The following is a 14,638-nucleotide window of genomic DNA, read 5'->3' as shown; positions in this document are numbered from 1 at the left end:
ATTTCAAGAGGCAGAAGATAGGATTAGTGAACTGGAGGACAGAACATCTGAAATCTGACAAGCAAAACAAAATATAGGGAAAAGAATAGAAAATATGAGCAGGGACTCAGGGAATTGAATGACAACATAAAGTGCACAAATATACATGTTGTGGGTGTCCAAGAAGGAGAAGAGAAGGGAAAGGGAGGAGAAAAACTAATGGAGGAAATTATCACTGAAAATTTCTCAACTCTTATGAAAGACTTGAATTACAGACATAGACTGGCAGAATGGATTAAAAAACAGGACCCATCTATATGCTGTCTACAGGAAACACATCTTAGACCCACGGATAAACACAGGTTGAAAGTGACATGTTGGGAAAAGATATTTCATGCAAACAACAATCAGAAAAGAGCAGGAGTAGCTATACTAATATCAACAAATTAGACCTCAAATGTGAAAAGTTAAAAGAGACAAAGAAGGACACTATGTATTAATAAAAGGAACAATTCAACAAGAAGACATAACAGCCATAAATATTTATGCACCGAGCCAGACAGCTCCAAAACACATGAGGAAAATACTGAGAAGAGAAATAGACACATCTACCATAATAGTTGGAGACTTCAGGTCCCCACTCTCATCAATGGACACCTAGACAGAGGATCAATAAAGAAACAGGGAATTTGAATAATACAATAAATGAGCTAGACTTAACAGACATTTATAGAACATTACACCACACAACAGCAGAATACACCTTTTTTTCAAGTGTTCATGGATCATTCTCAAGGATAGACCATATGCTGGGTCACAAAGCAAGTCTCAATAAATTTAAAAAGATTGAAATCATACAAAACACTTTCTCAGATCATAAAGGAATGAAGCTGGAAATCAATAACACGCAGAGGGCCAGAAAATTCACAAATATATGGAGGCTCAACAACACCCTCTTAAACAACCAGTGGGTCAAGGAAGAAATTACAAGAGAAATCAGTAAATATCTCGAGGCAAATGAAATGCAAACACAACATATCAAAATTTATGGGATGCAGCAAAGGTAGTGCTAAGAGGGAAATTTATTGCCCTAAATGCCTATATCAAAAAAGAAGCAAAAATCAAGGAATTAACTTTCCACTTGGAAGAACTAGAGAAAGAACAGCAAACTAATCCCAAAGCAAGCAAAAGGAAAGAAATAATGAAGATTAGAGCAGAAATAAATGAAATTGAGAACATGAAAACAATTGAGAAAATCAACAAAACCAGAAGTTGGTTCTATGAGAAAATCACAAGATTGATGGACACAAAAAGAAGAAGAGAGAAGATGCAAATAAATAAAATCAGAAATGGAAGAGGAGACATAACCACTGACCCCACAGAAATAAAGGAATTAATGAGTGATATTATGAACAACTTTATGCTAATAAACTCGACAATGTAGATAAATGGACAACTTCCTAGAAAGGCATGAACAACCAACATTGACTTGAGAAGAAATAGACAACCTCAACAAACCAATCACAAGTAAAGAAACTGAATCAGTCATTAAGAAGCTCCCCTAAAAGTAAAATCCAGGACCAGATGGCTTCACATGTGAATTCTACCAAACATTCCAGAAAGAATTAGTACCAATCCTGCTCAAACTCTTCAAAAGAAATGAAGAGGAGAGGAAAGCTACCTAACTCATTCTACGAAGCCAACATCACCCTCATACCAAAGCCAGACAAAGATATTAAAAACAAAAAAACTACAGACCAATCTCCCTAATGAATATACATGCAAAAATCCTCAACGAAATTCTAGCAAATCAAATCCAGCAGTACATTAAAAGAATTATATACCAAGACCAAGTAAGATTCATCCCAGGTATGCAAGGATGGTTCAACATAAGAAAATCAATTAATGTAATACACCATATCAAGAAATCAAAGTAGAAAAACCACATGATCATCTCAATTGATGCAGAAAAGGCATCTGACAAAATTCAACATCCTTTCCTGTTGAAAACACTTCAAAGGATAGGAATAGAAGGGAACTTCTTCAACATGGTAAAGGGAATATATGAAAAACCCACAGTTAACATCATCCTCAATGGGGAAAAACTGAAAACTTTCCCCCTAAGGATGTCCACTATCACCCATTGTTATTCAACATTGTGTTGGAAGTTCTAGCTAGAGCAATTAGACAAGAAAAAGAAATACAAGGCATTGAAATTGGAAAGGAGGAAGTAAAACTCTAACTGTTTGCAGATAATATGATACTATGTGTCAAAAACACCAAAATCCACAGCAAAACTACTAGAGCTAATAAATCAGTACAGCAAAGTGGCAGGATATAAGATCAACACTCAAAAATCTGCAGTGTTTCTATACACTAGTAATGAACAATCCGAGGGGGAAATCAAGAAAAAAATTCCACTTACAATTGAAACCAAAAGAATAAAATATTTAGGAATAAATTTAACTAAAGAGACGAAAGACCTATACAAAGAAAACGTCAAGAAATTCTTAAAAGAAATCACAGAAGACCTACATAAATGGAAGGGCATACCGTGTTCATGGATTGGAAGACTAAATATAGTTAAGATGTCAATTCTACCTAAATTGATTTACAGATTCAATGCAATACCAATTAAAATCCCAAAAACTTACTTTTCATAAATAGAAAAACCAATAACCAAATTTATCTGGAAGGGCAGGATGCCCCGAATTGCTAAAAGTATCCTGAGAAAAAAAAATGAAGTTGGAGGTCTCATGCTATCTGACTTTAAGGCATATTATTGAAGCTACAAGTGGTCAAAACAGCATGGTACTGGCATAAAGATAGATATATCGACCAATGGAATCGAATAGAGTGTTCAGATATAGACCCTCTCATCTATGGACATTTGATCTCTGATAAGGCAGTCAAACCAACTCACCTGGGACAGAACAGTCTCTTCAATAAATGGTGCCTAGAGAACTGGATATCCATATGCAAAAGAATGAAAGAGGATCCATAATTCACACCCCATACAAAAATTAACTCAAAATGGATCAAAGACCTAAATATTAGATCTAAGACCATAAAACTGTTAGAAGAAAATGTAAGGAAATATCTTACAAATCTTATAATAGGAGGCAGTTTCCTACACCTTACAACCCAGAGCAGAAGCACTGAAGAAAGAAAGAAATGGAAACTCCTCAAAATTAAACACTTTTGTGCATCAAAGAAGTTTGTCAAGAAAGTAAAAAGACAGCCTACACAATGGGAGACAATATTTGGAAACAATATATCAGATAAAGTTCTAGTATCCAGAATGTATAAAGAAACTGTTCAACTCAACAACAAAAAGACAAACAAATTACAAAATGGGCAAAAGACCTGAACAGACACTTCTCAGAAGAGGAAATCCAAATGGCCAAAAGGCACATGAAAAGATGCTCAACTTCCCTGGCTATTAGGGAAATGCAAATCAAAACCACATTGAGATATCATCTCACACCCACTAGAATGGTCATTTATCAATAAAACAGAAAACGACAAGTGCTGGAGAGGATGTGGAGAAAGAGGCACACTTATCCACTGTTGGTGGGAATGTCAAATGGTACAACCACTGTGGAAGGCAGTTTGGCGGGTCCTCAGGAAGCTAAGTATAACTTCTAAGTATAGAAGCTAAGTATACCCAGCAATACCATTGCTAGGTATCTACTCAGAGGACATGAGGGCAAGGACACAAACAGACATTTGCACACCAATGTTTATAGCAGCATTCTTTACAATGACCAAGAGATGGCAACAGCCAAAATGTCCATCAACAGACAAGTGGCTAAACAAACTGTGGTATATACATACGATGGAATATTATGCAGCTGCAAGACAGAATAAAGCTATGAATTATGTAACAACATGGATGGACCTTGAGGACATTACGTTGAGTGAGATTAGCCAGAATCAAAAGGACAAATACTGCATGGTCTCACTGATGGGAACTGACATTAGTGAATAAACTTGGAGAATTTCAGTTGGTAACAGAGACCATCAGGAGATAGAAATAGGGTAAGATATTAGGTAATTGGAGCCGAAGGGATAAAGATTGTATAACAGGACTGATTGTAAAAATTCAGAAATGGATAGCACAATACTATCTAACTGTAGTACAATAATGTTAGAACACTGAATGAAGCTGCATGTGAGAATGATAGAGGGAGGAGGGCTGGGGCACAAATGAAATCAGAAAGAAAGATAAAATAAAGATTAAGCTGGTATAATCTAGGAATGCCTAGAGTATATAATGATAGTGACTAAATGTACAAATTTAAAAACATTTTAGCGTGAGGAAGAACAAAGGAATGTCACTACTGCAGGGTGTTGAAAATAGATGGTAATTAATATTTTAAAATTTTAACTTATGTGTGAGACTAAAGCAAAAAATGTTTATTTGGTACAAAATTTATATTTTGACTAGTGCAGTTCCTAGTATAACTTACATGGACAGCTTAATTGAAGACCATAAGTACATGGAACCTTGGGTAGGACATGAGATTTTGTAGGTTTGTCCAGAGTGATGCCCCAATAAATCCAAGAGTGATTTGAACAGTGAGTAAAAAAGTATTTGCAAAGTCCCCTTGGGGAATTGTAAGAAAGGGGGAAAATTCAACTTCCCCAAGTGGAGAATTCTTGATATTCTCACAAACAGTGGGGACAACCAAAGCAATAGGCTAAGCCCCCAATTTTGGGGTCTGTTCATAAGAAACAACCCACAAAGGACAAGTTAAGCCTATTTAAAATTAGGCCTAAGAGTCACCCCCGAGAGAGCCTCTTTTGTTGCTCAGATGTGGCCTCTCTCTCCAGCCAACACAACAAGCAAACTCACTGCCCTTCCCCTGTCTACATGGGACATGACTCCCAGAGGTGTGGACCTTCCTGGCAATGTAAGACAGAAATCCTAGAATGAGCTGGGACTCAGCATCAAGGGATTGAGAAAACCTTCTTGACCAAAAAGGGGAAGAGCAAAATGAGACAAAAGAAAGCGTCAATGGCTGAGAGATTCCAAACAGAGTTGAGAGGTTGTCCTGGAGGTTATTCTTACACATTAAACAGATATCACCTTGTTAGTCAAGATGTAGTAGAGAGGCTGGAGGGAACTGCCTGAAAATGGAGAGCTGTGTTCCAGTAGCCATGTTTCTTAAAGATGATTATATAATGATATAGCTTTCACAATGTGCCTCTGTGATTGTGAAAACCTTGTGTATGATGCTCCTTTTATCTACCTTGTCAACAGATGAGTAAAACATATGAATTAAAAATAAATAAATAATAGGGGGAACAAATGTTAAAATAAATTTAGTAGATTGAAATGCTAGTGATCAATGAAAGAGAAGGGTAAGGTATATATTATGTATGAATTTTTTTTCTGTTTTCTTTTTATTTCTTCTTTTTGAATGGATGCAAATGTTCTAAGAAATGATCATGATGATGAATATGCAACTATGTGATGATAATGTGAATTACTAATTATATATGTAGAATGGAATGATCACGTTAAGAATGTGTGTTTGTTGTCATATTTTTAAAAAAATTTAAAAATTAATTTTTAAAAAAGACAAATGACGTTTTACTAATATAAGAACAATAGGGGTGCACAGGTGGTCCCGTGGTCAAATTCTCACCTGCATGCGGGAGACCCGGGTTCGATTCTCAGTCATGCACTCCCCCTGCCCCCTCCCAAAAAAAGTCAACAAATGTTGCTGCAATAACGGGATAGTCACGTGGAAACAGAATGTGTGACGGCACCACACAGCATACAAAGTAAAAAAAGAGACAGAAGCTCCTCGAGGCCCCCTGCAAGGTGTGGGGACTCCTCCGGGATCTCTGGACCGGGAGTCAGCACACTCTTTCTGCTAAGGGCCAGAGAGCCAACGTCTCAGGCTTCGCAGACCATCCGTCTTTACTGCAGCTACTCAGCTCCAGCACAAAAGCACCCTTAGACAGCTCATTAAGAAGGGTGCACAGCTGCGTCACAACGAAGCTTTATTTATAAAAGCAGGAGACGGGTGCACGGAGGCTCAGTGGTCGAATGCCTGCCTTCCGTGCGGGAGACCCAGGCTTGATTCCCGGACCCTGCACCCAAGAAAAAATGAAAACAGGCAGTGGACCAGATTTGGCCATTATTTGCCCGTCCTTGATTTAGACAATGGAATTCCAGGCAGGTATTAAAATGACGCTGTAGGAATATTTATATTGACAGGGAAGAATATTCGTGGAAACCTAGTAAGTGTAAAATGACTACAAAACTTCAAGCACGGGATGACCTCAGTTTTTGTAAAAGAGAAAAATATACAAGTACATGTCTTAAAATTGAAAGCACTGTACATGAGAAGTTATCAGTGATTATCTCTTTTTGGAGGTTTACGTGTGATCTTTTTCCTTTTTGCTTGTCTGCATCTGACATAACGAACGTGCATTACCATCATTAAGAAATTTTATTGAAGTTTTTTTTTAATTTAGTTAAAAGGAAAACGATAACTGGAAAGCCTGATCCTTATGCAATTATACTGACTTCCTTTAGGAATGTGGCTGTCTCGCTGGCAGGCAGCCTATTCACTTACCCGTCTCCCCGTCGACTGTTTGTGGTGGCCCCTCGGTCCCGTTCGGCCCTTGTGGAAATATTTCAAAACGGTACTTGGTCCCAGGACGTAAGTCTCTGATGACAGCGGCACAGCTGCTGGTCACGTCCACCCGCAACGTGCCACCCTCCTCCAGCGAGGTGAGTATCCTGAAGGACTGAGCGTCGCTGCTATTCCACGCGAGTCCAATTTCCCTGGTGCTGACACTCACCACATGGAAACCGGACACGGGGTCAGGGGCTGTGGACGAGAATAAGTGCAGGCTAGGAGTCAGGAGTCCACAGCTCCAAAACATTCACAGTGAGACTGAGTGCAAACTGGTGCATCCCCTCCCTTACTCTGTCCTGACACCTACAGCAGGGAGCCCTCCAGGACTGCACCTCACTGTACCTGGTGCCCTGGGGAAGGATGTGGGCCCGGGGCGGCTGCAACCCAGGAGGAGGACCTTGCCCGCCCCCCCCCCAGGCTGCTTGACCTTACTGGAATATTACTCCATCTCCCAGAGTCACCGTTTGAGGAGGGACAGCAGAGGATGCCATCGACACCCCCAAATTTATTCTCCCCTTTTTCCTTAGTTACAGACCCCCAGAATTTCAGGGGCAGTAACTCTTGGGAACAAGGGCTAAACTTCCCAGGCTCCCCGGCAACTACATCCCAGACAAGAGAATGTGAGCAGAAATCGTGTAGGACTTCCAGGAGGAGTCTTTACAGGGCAAACACACTCCTTCTGCCCTTCCTCTTCCATGGCTGGAAGGCAGATGCGAGGGCTGGCGCTCAAGCTGCCCTCTGGGGTGAGAAGGGGTGACTACATCCTGGGCCCTGGGAGTCTTCGTGGCACTTTGCACAGCGCATAGAATACTGAACGCCATCTGACCCACCTCCTCAGGGGCCTCCCTCTCTGAGAAGGCCGCAGAGCTAAGGATGGCACTTCTCAGATGTCCCTGAGGCTAGGATTCTGAGCGTGACTCAGGATCACACATCAAGGACGTGAGGCAGAGAGCCCGCGGCGGCGGCCAGCACGCGTGCAGAGGCGGCAGAGCCTTTTAGGCAGCCGCATTTCTGGATGCAGCCCTGGCTCGGCGCTGTGCAGAGCTGGGGCACGGCAGGGGCGTCTGCTGGCCCCAATCTCAAACACCTGCTTGGCACCACGGGGCTCCAGAGCCCAGGACGGCAGCTCCTTGTGGCCTGTGAGAGCGCAGCTATGGCAGAGGCAGCCCGACTCCTCCCGGGAGACAAGGTGGGCCGCCGGGGCCCTGCAAGGCTGCAGTCAGGAGCCGTCTCGGGGCCCCTGGTGCATCCCGGGTCCTGGGAGCCCTCAGTGCCCAGCACTGACTCCCTTCGGGCTGAGACGGGCTCATGACTTCTGCCCACAACTGAGGCCCGGCCAGCGCTCTCCTCTCCCACCACCACCCTGCCCCGCACTGGCCTCCTTCATGCGAAGGAGAAATAACCCCTCCCGTCTACCACAGCACTGCAGGGGGCTGTGACTTCACATGAGCCAAATCCGAACAGAATAAGAGTAAAAACGGTGAGGGGGAGACGGGGAGGCAGGTGCCATTTTCCCCAAAGAGCCAGCACAGAAGACACTGGGCTGCAGCTGCTTTCCGGATGCGAGGGACGGCCTGGAGGTGGGAGGACCCCGTGGGCTCCAGGCTCTGCAGCCTGGGCCATCTCGTCCCACCACGCTGGCCGTCACCGCCTCACCTGGAAAGGGCCCTGACACATGCAAAGCTCCGGGCTCTACCGCCGTCACGCCAGCATTATTTTACTTCAAGCCACTAGACTGCCCTTGGAACAGAGAACTTTTTATTTGCTGCCTATCACTTCTTTTTAAGGGACATCTAAGAAAGATAAGCCTCAGCTGTGCCGCGGTCTCCTCCCACGGGCAGCGTCCACAGAACGGGGACATGATCACATAGTTCCCGGGGCCCGTCCGGCCACGATGACACTGGGGCGGCTGCAGGAGCAGAGGGGCATCGAGGGACATGAGCGTCCACCCTCAGCTCTGCCGCTCAGAGGTGGGAGCCTGTCTACACAGGCTCAAGCTCGCTTCTCACCCGCAAAAATCGGGGATGTTGTGAGCCCTGAGACAGTGTGGACAGTCCGTGACATGACGCCGGTGGCGTCGGCCCCCAGGGCTGACAGGGCAGACCCCATAGCCCCGCGACCCGCGCTTCCCCTGAGGCCAGAGGGCAGAGCTCATGTGCACTGGGGTCTGGGTGCCCCCAGCGGCAGGCGGCACTCACGGGTGTAGACCTGGAGAGAGCACGGCACGCCCTCGGACCCGTTGTCCTGGAACGGCCACACGGTGACTGTGTACAGGGCACTCGGGCTGAGGCCCACAATGACCGCCTGGCTCCCGTTGACAGTGAGGTTGAAGGAGTCGGTCTCCCCAGCAACCTGGATTCCGTAGGTGTAGATGGCGGGGGACGTGCTCTCGCCGGCCTCCCAGGTCAGGTTCATGCTCGTGGCACTGAGGCTCAGCACGCGGATGCCGACCACCCGGGCAGAGTCTGCAAGACAGGGAGGCGTGACCAGCGGCCAGAGGCCCGGGCCTGGCCCTGAGCCCCACCCCACACCTGCAACCAGAGGTGCACGTGGGCCGGGGGACACCCTGGCCAGCACGAGCACAAAGCACTGTCTTAGTCTGCGAGCTGATACTTAGAGACAAAACGGGGCCTTCGCCGAGCAACCACAGGCTCCATGCATGCCTCGGCCTCAAAGGGAGGTGCTGGGGCGGCCAGGAAAGTCCTTGGGCTCACGTGCGCTCAAGGATGACCACGTGAGGCCACGGGCCCCACCATGGCACTGACTGAGCAGCCACTGGGCTGCAGGGCACACCTGCGCTCATTCCTCACCCGCAATCCTGGGCAGCGGCTGTGACCCTGAGAGGACACGACATGAGAAGGCCAGCGCCGTTCACGTGCCTGCCCCACATGCCACACCGGCCTCTGTCCCTGGATCCTGGACAGTGCAGCGGGCAGCAGAGGGACAGCTGCAGCAGGGCACAGCACCGCCCTCCTCCCCACACCACCCCTGCCCCGGGCCCTGCTCCAGCCTGGCCCCGCGTTTTCCTGCCCCGGCCCTCGCTGGCCACCATGGCCGCCTCCCTCGCTGTGACCCTCGGTCTCGGGACTGGGCCCTCCACACCCACAGCTGTGTCCTTAGGGCAGCGACACATTCTGTGGGTCCCTCCAGCTGGTCACTCGAAAAGTGCCAGCCCTGCAGAGCTGTGCGGCCGGTAGGCCCTGTACATGCCCTTTGCAGGGCACTGGCCAGCCCAGGCCGAGCTCACCGGGCACGAGAGCAGGGCCCCCATGGCCACGCCACTGCCATGCAAACCTCCTCAAGAGGAGGGACCCCAGGACAGCACACCCACACATCCCTCCTGGGCACCTGCCCTGCTGTGGATGGCCTGGCCCCCCAGCTCCCCAGATGCCTGCGAGCCCCCAGCACCACCCACCCCTCAGTTCCAAGGGCCTAGTACAGACTCTCAGATACACATTTTGGTTCCGATAAGCAGAGTCAGCTTTTGTTGCTTGCAAACAAGCCCCTGAGGGTCTGCTGCCGTGACATCCACTGCTGGACCCGCAGAGCCTGATGGAGTCCTCCCCCAGGCACGCCGTCACCACTCCCACCTCTGTGAAACCGCCCCGGGGCGGGCAGCACACAGTTCTCCATGCCCACCTGGTGCCCATCAAAGCAGCCTCCCAACACGGCCACTCTCCAGAGTCGGGTGCTGGCAGGTTAGTGACAGGGCTGTGACCTGCACGCCAGTGCGTGTTAACACAGAGACCAGGAATTCCAAAGTCAGGCTGCAAAGGGAAACTCCCCTTTTCTTATCTCGGAGAAATATGTAACCAACATTAACGAAACCTACATTTTGTCTATAAGAGAAATATTTTATACCAGCTTGGGTGAGTGGCTATTATGGCCCTTTTAGACGCAGAGGTGTGAAAGCAAAGCTCAAGTTAGCGCCCTCTGACCACACACTGATTCTTCCATAGGTTTTCATGAGCTTAACGAAAGAAGTTCCTTAGCCAAGAAGTTAGAGAGAAACTTAACTAAATCTGCTCATTTCAAAATTTCTTCTAGAAAATTCCCTTTGACAATAAAATTACTTGCTAAGTAAGAAATAACTCAGAATCAGAATCACAGAAGGCAAAACTCCTGTGCTAGGAAATCCTGCATAAAGCCATTTGTAAAAAATCCAACATACTTTTCCCAAACTCTATGGCTTGAGGCTGTCCCTCGGTGCCGTCTGATGTTTGAGAGTAAACAGTGGCCTTGTACGTTGCATCCGACTTCAATTCAGAAAGCAGGACTCCCGTGCCTCGGGGCTCCCGGCCGGAGGGCGAGCCTAAGCATCCGAGGAAGACAGTGTCCCCCAGAAAACCGGCGCTGCCTCCTGCCAGCCTCCCCTCCTCGCCGTCAGCGTCTGCTTCAGAGACAAGAGGCACAGACATCAGCGGCAACAGAAGCACACGGCCGTCTTCCTTCAGACCCCACCCAGGAAGAGGAACAGCAGAGAACGCCCGCAGCTGAGCTCCATAAACACCTGGCCCTCCCTCCCCCACGGACACATTCTCCTGAAAAAGGCCCTGATTTTTGGCAGAGTTTGCTTTGCATGTGTGCTTATCCCAGGTAGCAGCACAGGTACCTCGTGCATTTCACATCACTCTTCCTTCTTGTGCGAAATCACTGTCTCCCATCCCACCTCCACGCTTGTGTCTCCAAGAAACGCCACATGATTCTAAGTCAGTCATCAAAGGCCCCTTCAAGGGGATAAGCCGGCAGTGAGATGTGGAACTTAGCCACTCCTCTAGGGCAGCTGCAAACAGCAGGAGCTGTCTGAAACAACCGTCTGGGGGACTTCAGTGACCGGAGACACATCGTCCACCAGTCCACCCGGAATTGGGTGGAGCAGCCGACATCCCACATGGAACTGCAGGTCTCCCAAGCTGTGGAGGCTGGTGCCCCACCCGCTGACATGGCAGGCGTCCTGGAGACAGTTTCCCAAGGGTAAAAGAAGCCCTCTCTCCTAGGACCAAGGAAGGCTCAACGGCAGAATTAATTAGCAGATTCAGACTGCTGAATACAAGCTCCAAGCACAGAGAAACCTGGGAAAAGAAGTTTTGCCACAGCAGAAAAGAGGCAGGGCTGATAAAAAAAAAAAAAAAAAAAAAAGGAGGCTATGGAAAGCCATCTGTTCTAGTTTGCTAGCTGCCAGAATGCAATATACCAGAAATGGAACGGCTTTTAACAGGGGGAATTTAATAAATAGCTAGTTTACAGTTCTAAGGCTGAGAAAATGTCCCAGTTAAATCAAGTCTATAGAAATGTCCAATCTAAGGCATCCAGGGAAAGATACCTTGGTTCAAGAAGGCTGACGAGTTCAGGGTTTCTCTCTCAAGTGAGAAGGCACATGGCGACCACAATTGGGGCTTTTCTCTCATCTGGAAGGGCACATGGTGAACGCGGCGTCATCTGCTAGCTTCTTCTCCTGGCTTCCTGTTTCATGAAGCTCCCTGGGAGACATTTTCCTTCTTCATCCCCAAGGTCGCTGGCTGGTGGACTCTGCTTCTTGTGGCTGTGTCATTCTGCTCTGCTCTCTCTGAATCTCTCATTCTCCAAATTGTTTCCTCTTTTATAGGACTTCAGAAACTAATCAAGACCCTCCCGAATGGGTGGAGACATGTTGTCACCTAATCCAGCTTAACAACCACTCTCGATTAAATCACACCTCCAGGGAGGTGACCTGATTACAGTTTCAAACATTCAATACTGAATAGGGATTGAAGAAAGGGCTGCCTTTACAAAATGGGATTAGGATTAAAACATGGCTTTTCTAGGGTCCATACATCCTTTCAAACCAGCACAGAATCTTACTGGAAAAGGGGTGGGCCAAATTAAGTTATGTCTGAGAGTAAAAGTAATGATTCAGCTGAAGAATATAATTCCTTAAAGAATAGATCTTCAAGTAGTCTCTGCCGGGAGGAAGGGAAGGGAATCAGCCAAGCACCAAATGCAGTTTTAATCCCGGCAGAGAAGAGGCAGGTGAACAGAAAAAAATAAAATAAAAAAGAATAAAGGCAGATGCTTTAGGAGTCAGCTGAGCCACACACTGGAAAGCCAGTCACATCTGCCCCCAATCCACGAAGGTGTAACGCTGACCTCCTGCCCCAGCTCTGCGCGTGTGCACAACAGGCCCCGTGCCTGAGACCAGCGCACACCAGGATTACGCCCCCAGGCCGGGGCACCCACACAGCTGCATCCTCCTGACCACTGGGCGCCCACGTTCACAGCATCAGTGTAACACTCCAACCTGCGCTCACACCTGCCCTGAAACAAATCACTGCACTGAGTGCCCACCCTGTACCCTGCTCCCTGCTGTACAACCATCCCACAAACACAAGGCCTTAGACTACTGAAATAAATCAACTCCCAAAGTAGATCAATCAAGATATTTACGACATGAAGATAGCAGAAGGTCACTAAGTATATCACAATGCAGACAGATATAGCCCTGCCTGATGACCAGATTAAAACACCAGAGGACACACAGACGTTGGAACAACTAATCAGAGATGTTCATACAACTCTACTTAATAAAAAAGTGGGATAGAAAATGGCATAAAGGAGATGAAGAAGACACTAGAAGAGCACAAAGAGGAATTTTGAAAGAACAGAAAAATAGCAGAAATCACAGAAATTAAAGACTCTGTTGACCAAATAAAAAACATAGTAGAGGAACACAAGACCAGATTTGAAGAGACAGAAGAAAGAATATGTAAACTAGAGGACAGGATAACTGATTTCAAAGACTCAAAACAGCAAATGGCAAAAAGACAAAAAAAACTGAATAGGAACTCAGGGAAATGATAGACAAAACAAAGCGCACAAATATAAGAATCATTGGTGTCCCAGAAGGAGAAGAGAGGAGTAAAGGGCTAGGAAGAGTAGTTGAGGATATAACGGGGGAAAACTCCCAACACGTGTAAAGGACATAAATATACAAGTCAAAGAAGCCCAAAGAACTCCAAACAGAATAAATCCACCTTCCCCAAGACACATACTAATCAGTCTGTCAAGTGTTGAAGAGAAGCAGAAAGTCCTGAAAGCGACAAGAGAAAAACAATCTACTACATACAAGGGAAATCAAATAAGATTAAGCTCAGACTACTCAACTAGCACCCTGGAGGTAAGAAGGCAGTGGTATGATACATTCAAGATCCTGAAAGAGAAAGACTTCCAGCCAAGAATGCGGTACCCGGCCAAACTGTCCTTCAAAATTGAGAGAGAGATTAAAGTTTTCACAGACAAAGAAGTCCTGAAAGAATTTGTCAACAACAGACTGGCCCTACTAGAAATACTAAAAGGAGTTCTGCCAGCAGAAAAAAAAAGACAGGAGAGGGAGGTTTGGAGGAGGGCACAAAATTGAAGAGTACCACTAAGGGTAATTTAAATAATACAAAGAGAAAGAGGGAAGAGAATAAACAGATCTGACAAATAAAATTAAAAATGTAAGATGGTGGAATCAAGAAATGCTTTTTCAGTAATAACTTTGAATGTTAATGGACTAAACTCACCAATTAAAAGATAGAGATTGGCAGAATGGATTAAGAAACATAATCCAGCTATATGCTGCTTACAAGAGACTCATCTTAGATGTAAGGATACAATTAGATTGAAAGTGAAAAGATGGAAAAAGATCTTACACACAAGTTGTAACCAAAAGAAAGCAGGAGTGGCTATACTAATAACAGACAAAATAGACTTTAAATGTAAAGATGTCAAAAGAGACAAAGAAGGACACTATATACTAATTAAAGGGTCAATTCACCAAGAAGATATAATGATCATCAATGTTTATGCTCCCAATCAAGGAGTTCCAAAGTATGTGAGACAAACACTGGTAAAATTGAAGGTAGCAATAGGTGTTTCAACAGTAATAGTAGACTTCAATACACCACTCTCCTCTATAGATAGAACAATAAGACAGAAGATCAACAAGGAAATAGAGATGTTAAATAACTTGATATATGAAT

General features: G+C 45.8%; 1 protein-coding gene across 1 annotated transcript in view; it reads right to left on the bottom strand.

Annotated features, from left to right (window-relative positions):
• PTPRJ (protein tyrosine phosphatase receptor type J) overlaps positions 1–14,638 on the bottom strand; it is a 149,915-nt gene that overhangs the window by 37,090 nt on the left and 98,187 nt on the right. The window contains exons 6-8 of the mRNA XM_077114795.1: positions 10,810–11,028; positions 8,837–9,103; positions 6,573–6,830 (exon numbers count right to left, since the gene is read on the bottom strand). Of these exons, the coding sequence (XP_076970910.1) occupies positions 6,573–6,830; positions 8,837–9,103; positions 10,810–11,028 (744 nt within the window). The remainder of the gene's footprint in view (positions 1–6,572; positions 6,831–8,836; positions 9,104–10,809; positions 11,029–14,638) is intronic.

Source organism: Tamandua tetradactyla, chromosome 8 (genome assembly GCF_023851605.1).
Source record: "Tamandua tetradactyla isolate mTamTet1 chromosome 8, mTamTet1.pri, whole genome shotgun sequence".
NCBI lineage: Eukaryota > Metazoa > Chordata > Mammalia > Pilosa > Myrmecophagidae > Tamandua > Tamandua tetradactyla.
This window is presented reverse-complemented; position numbering and strand designations above follow the sequence as displayed.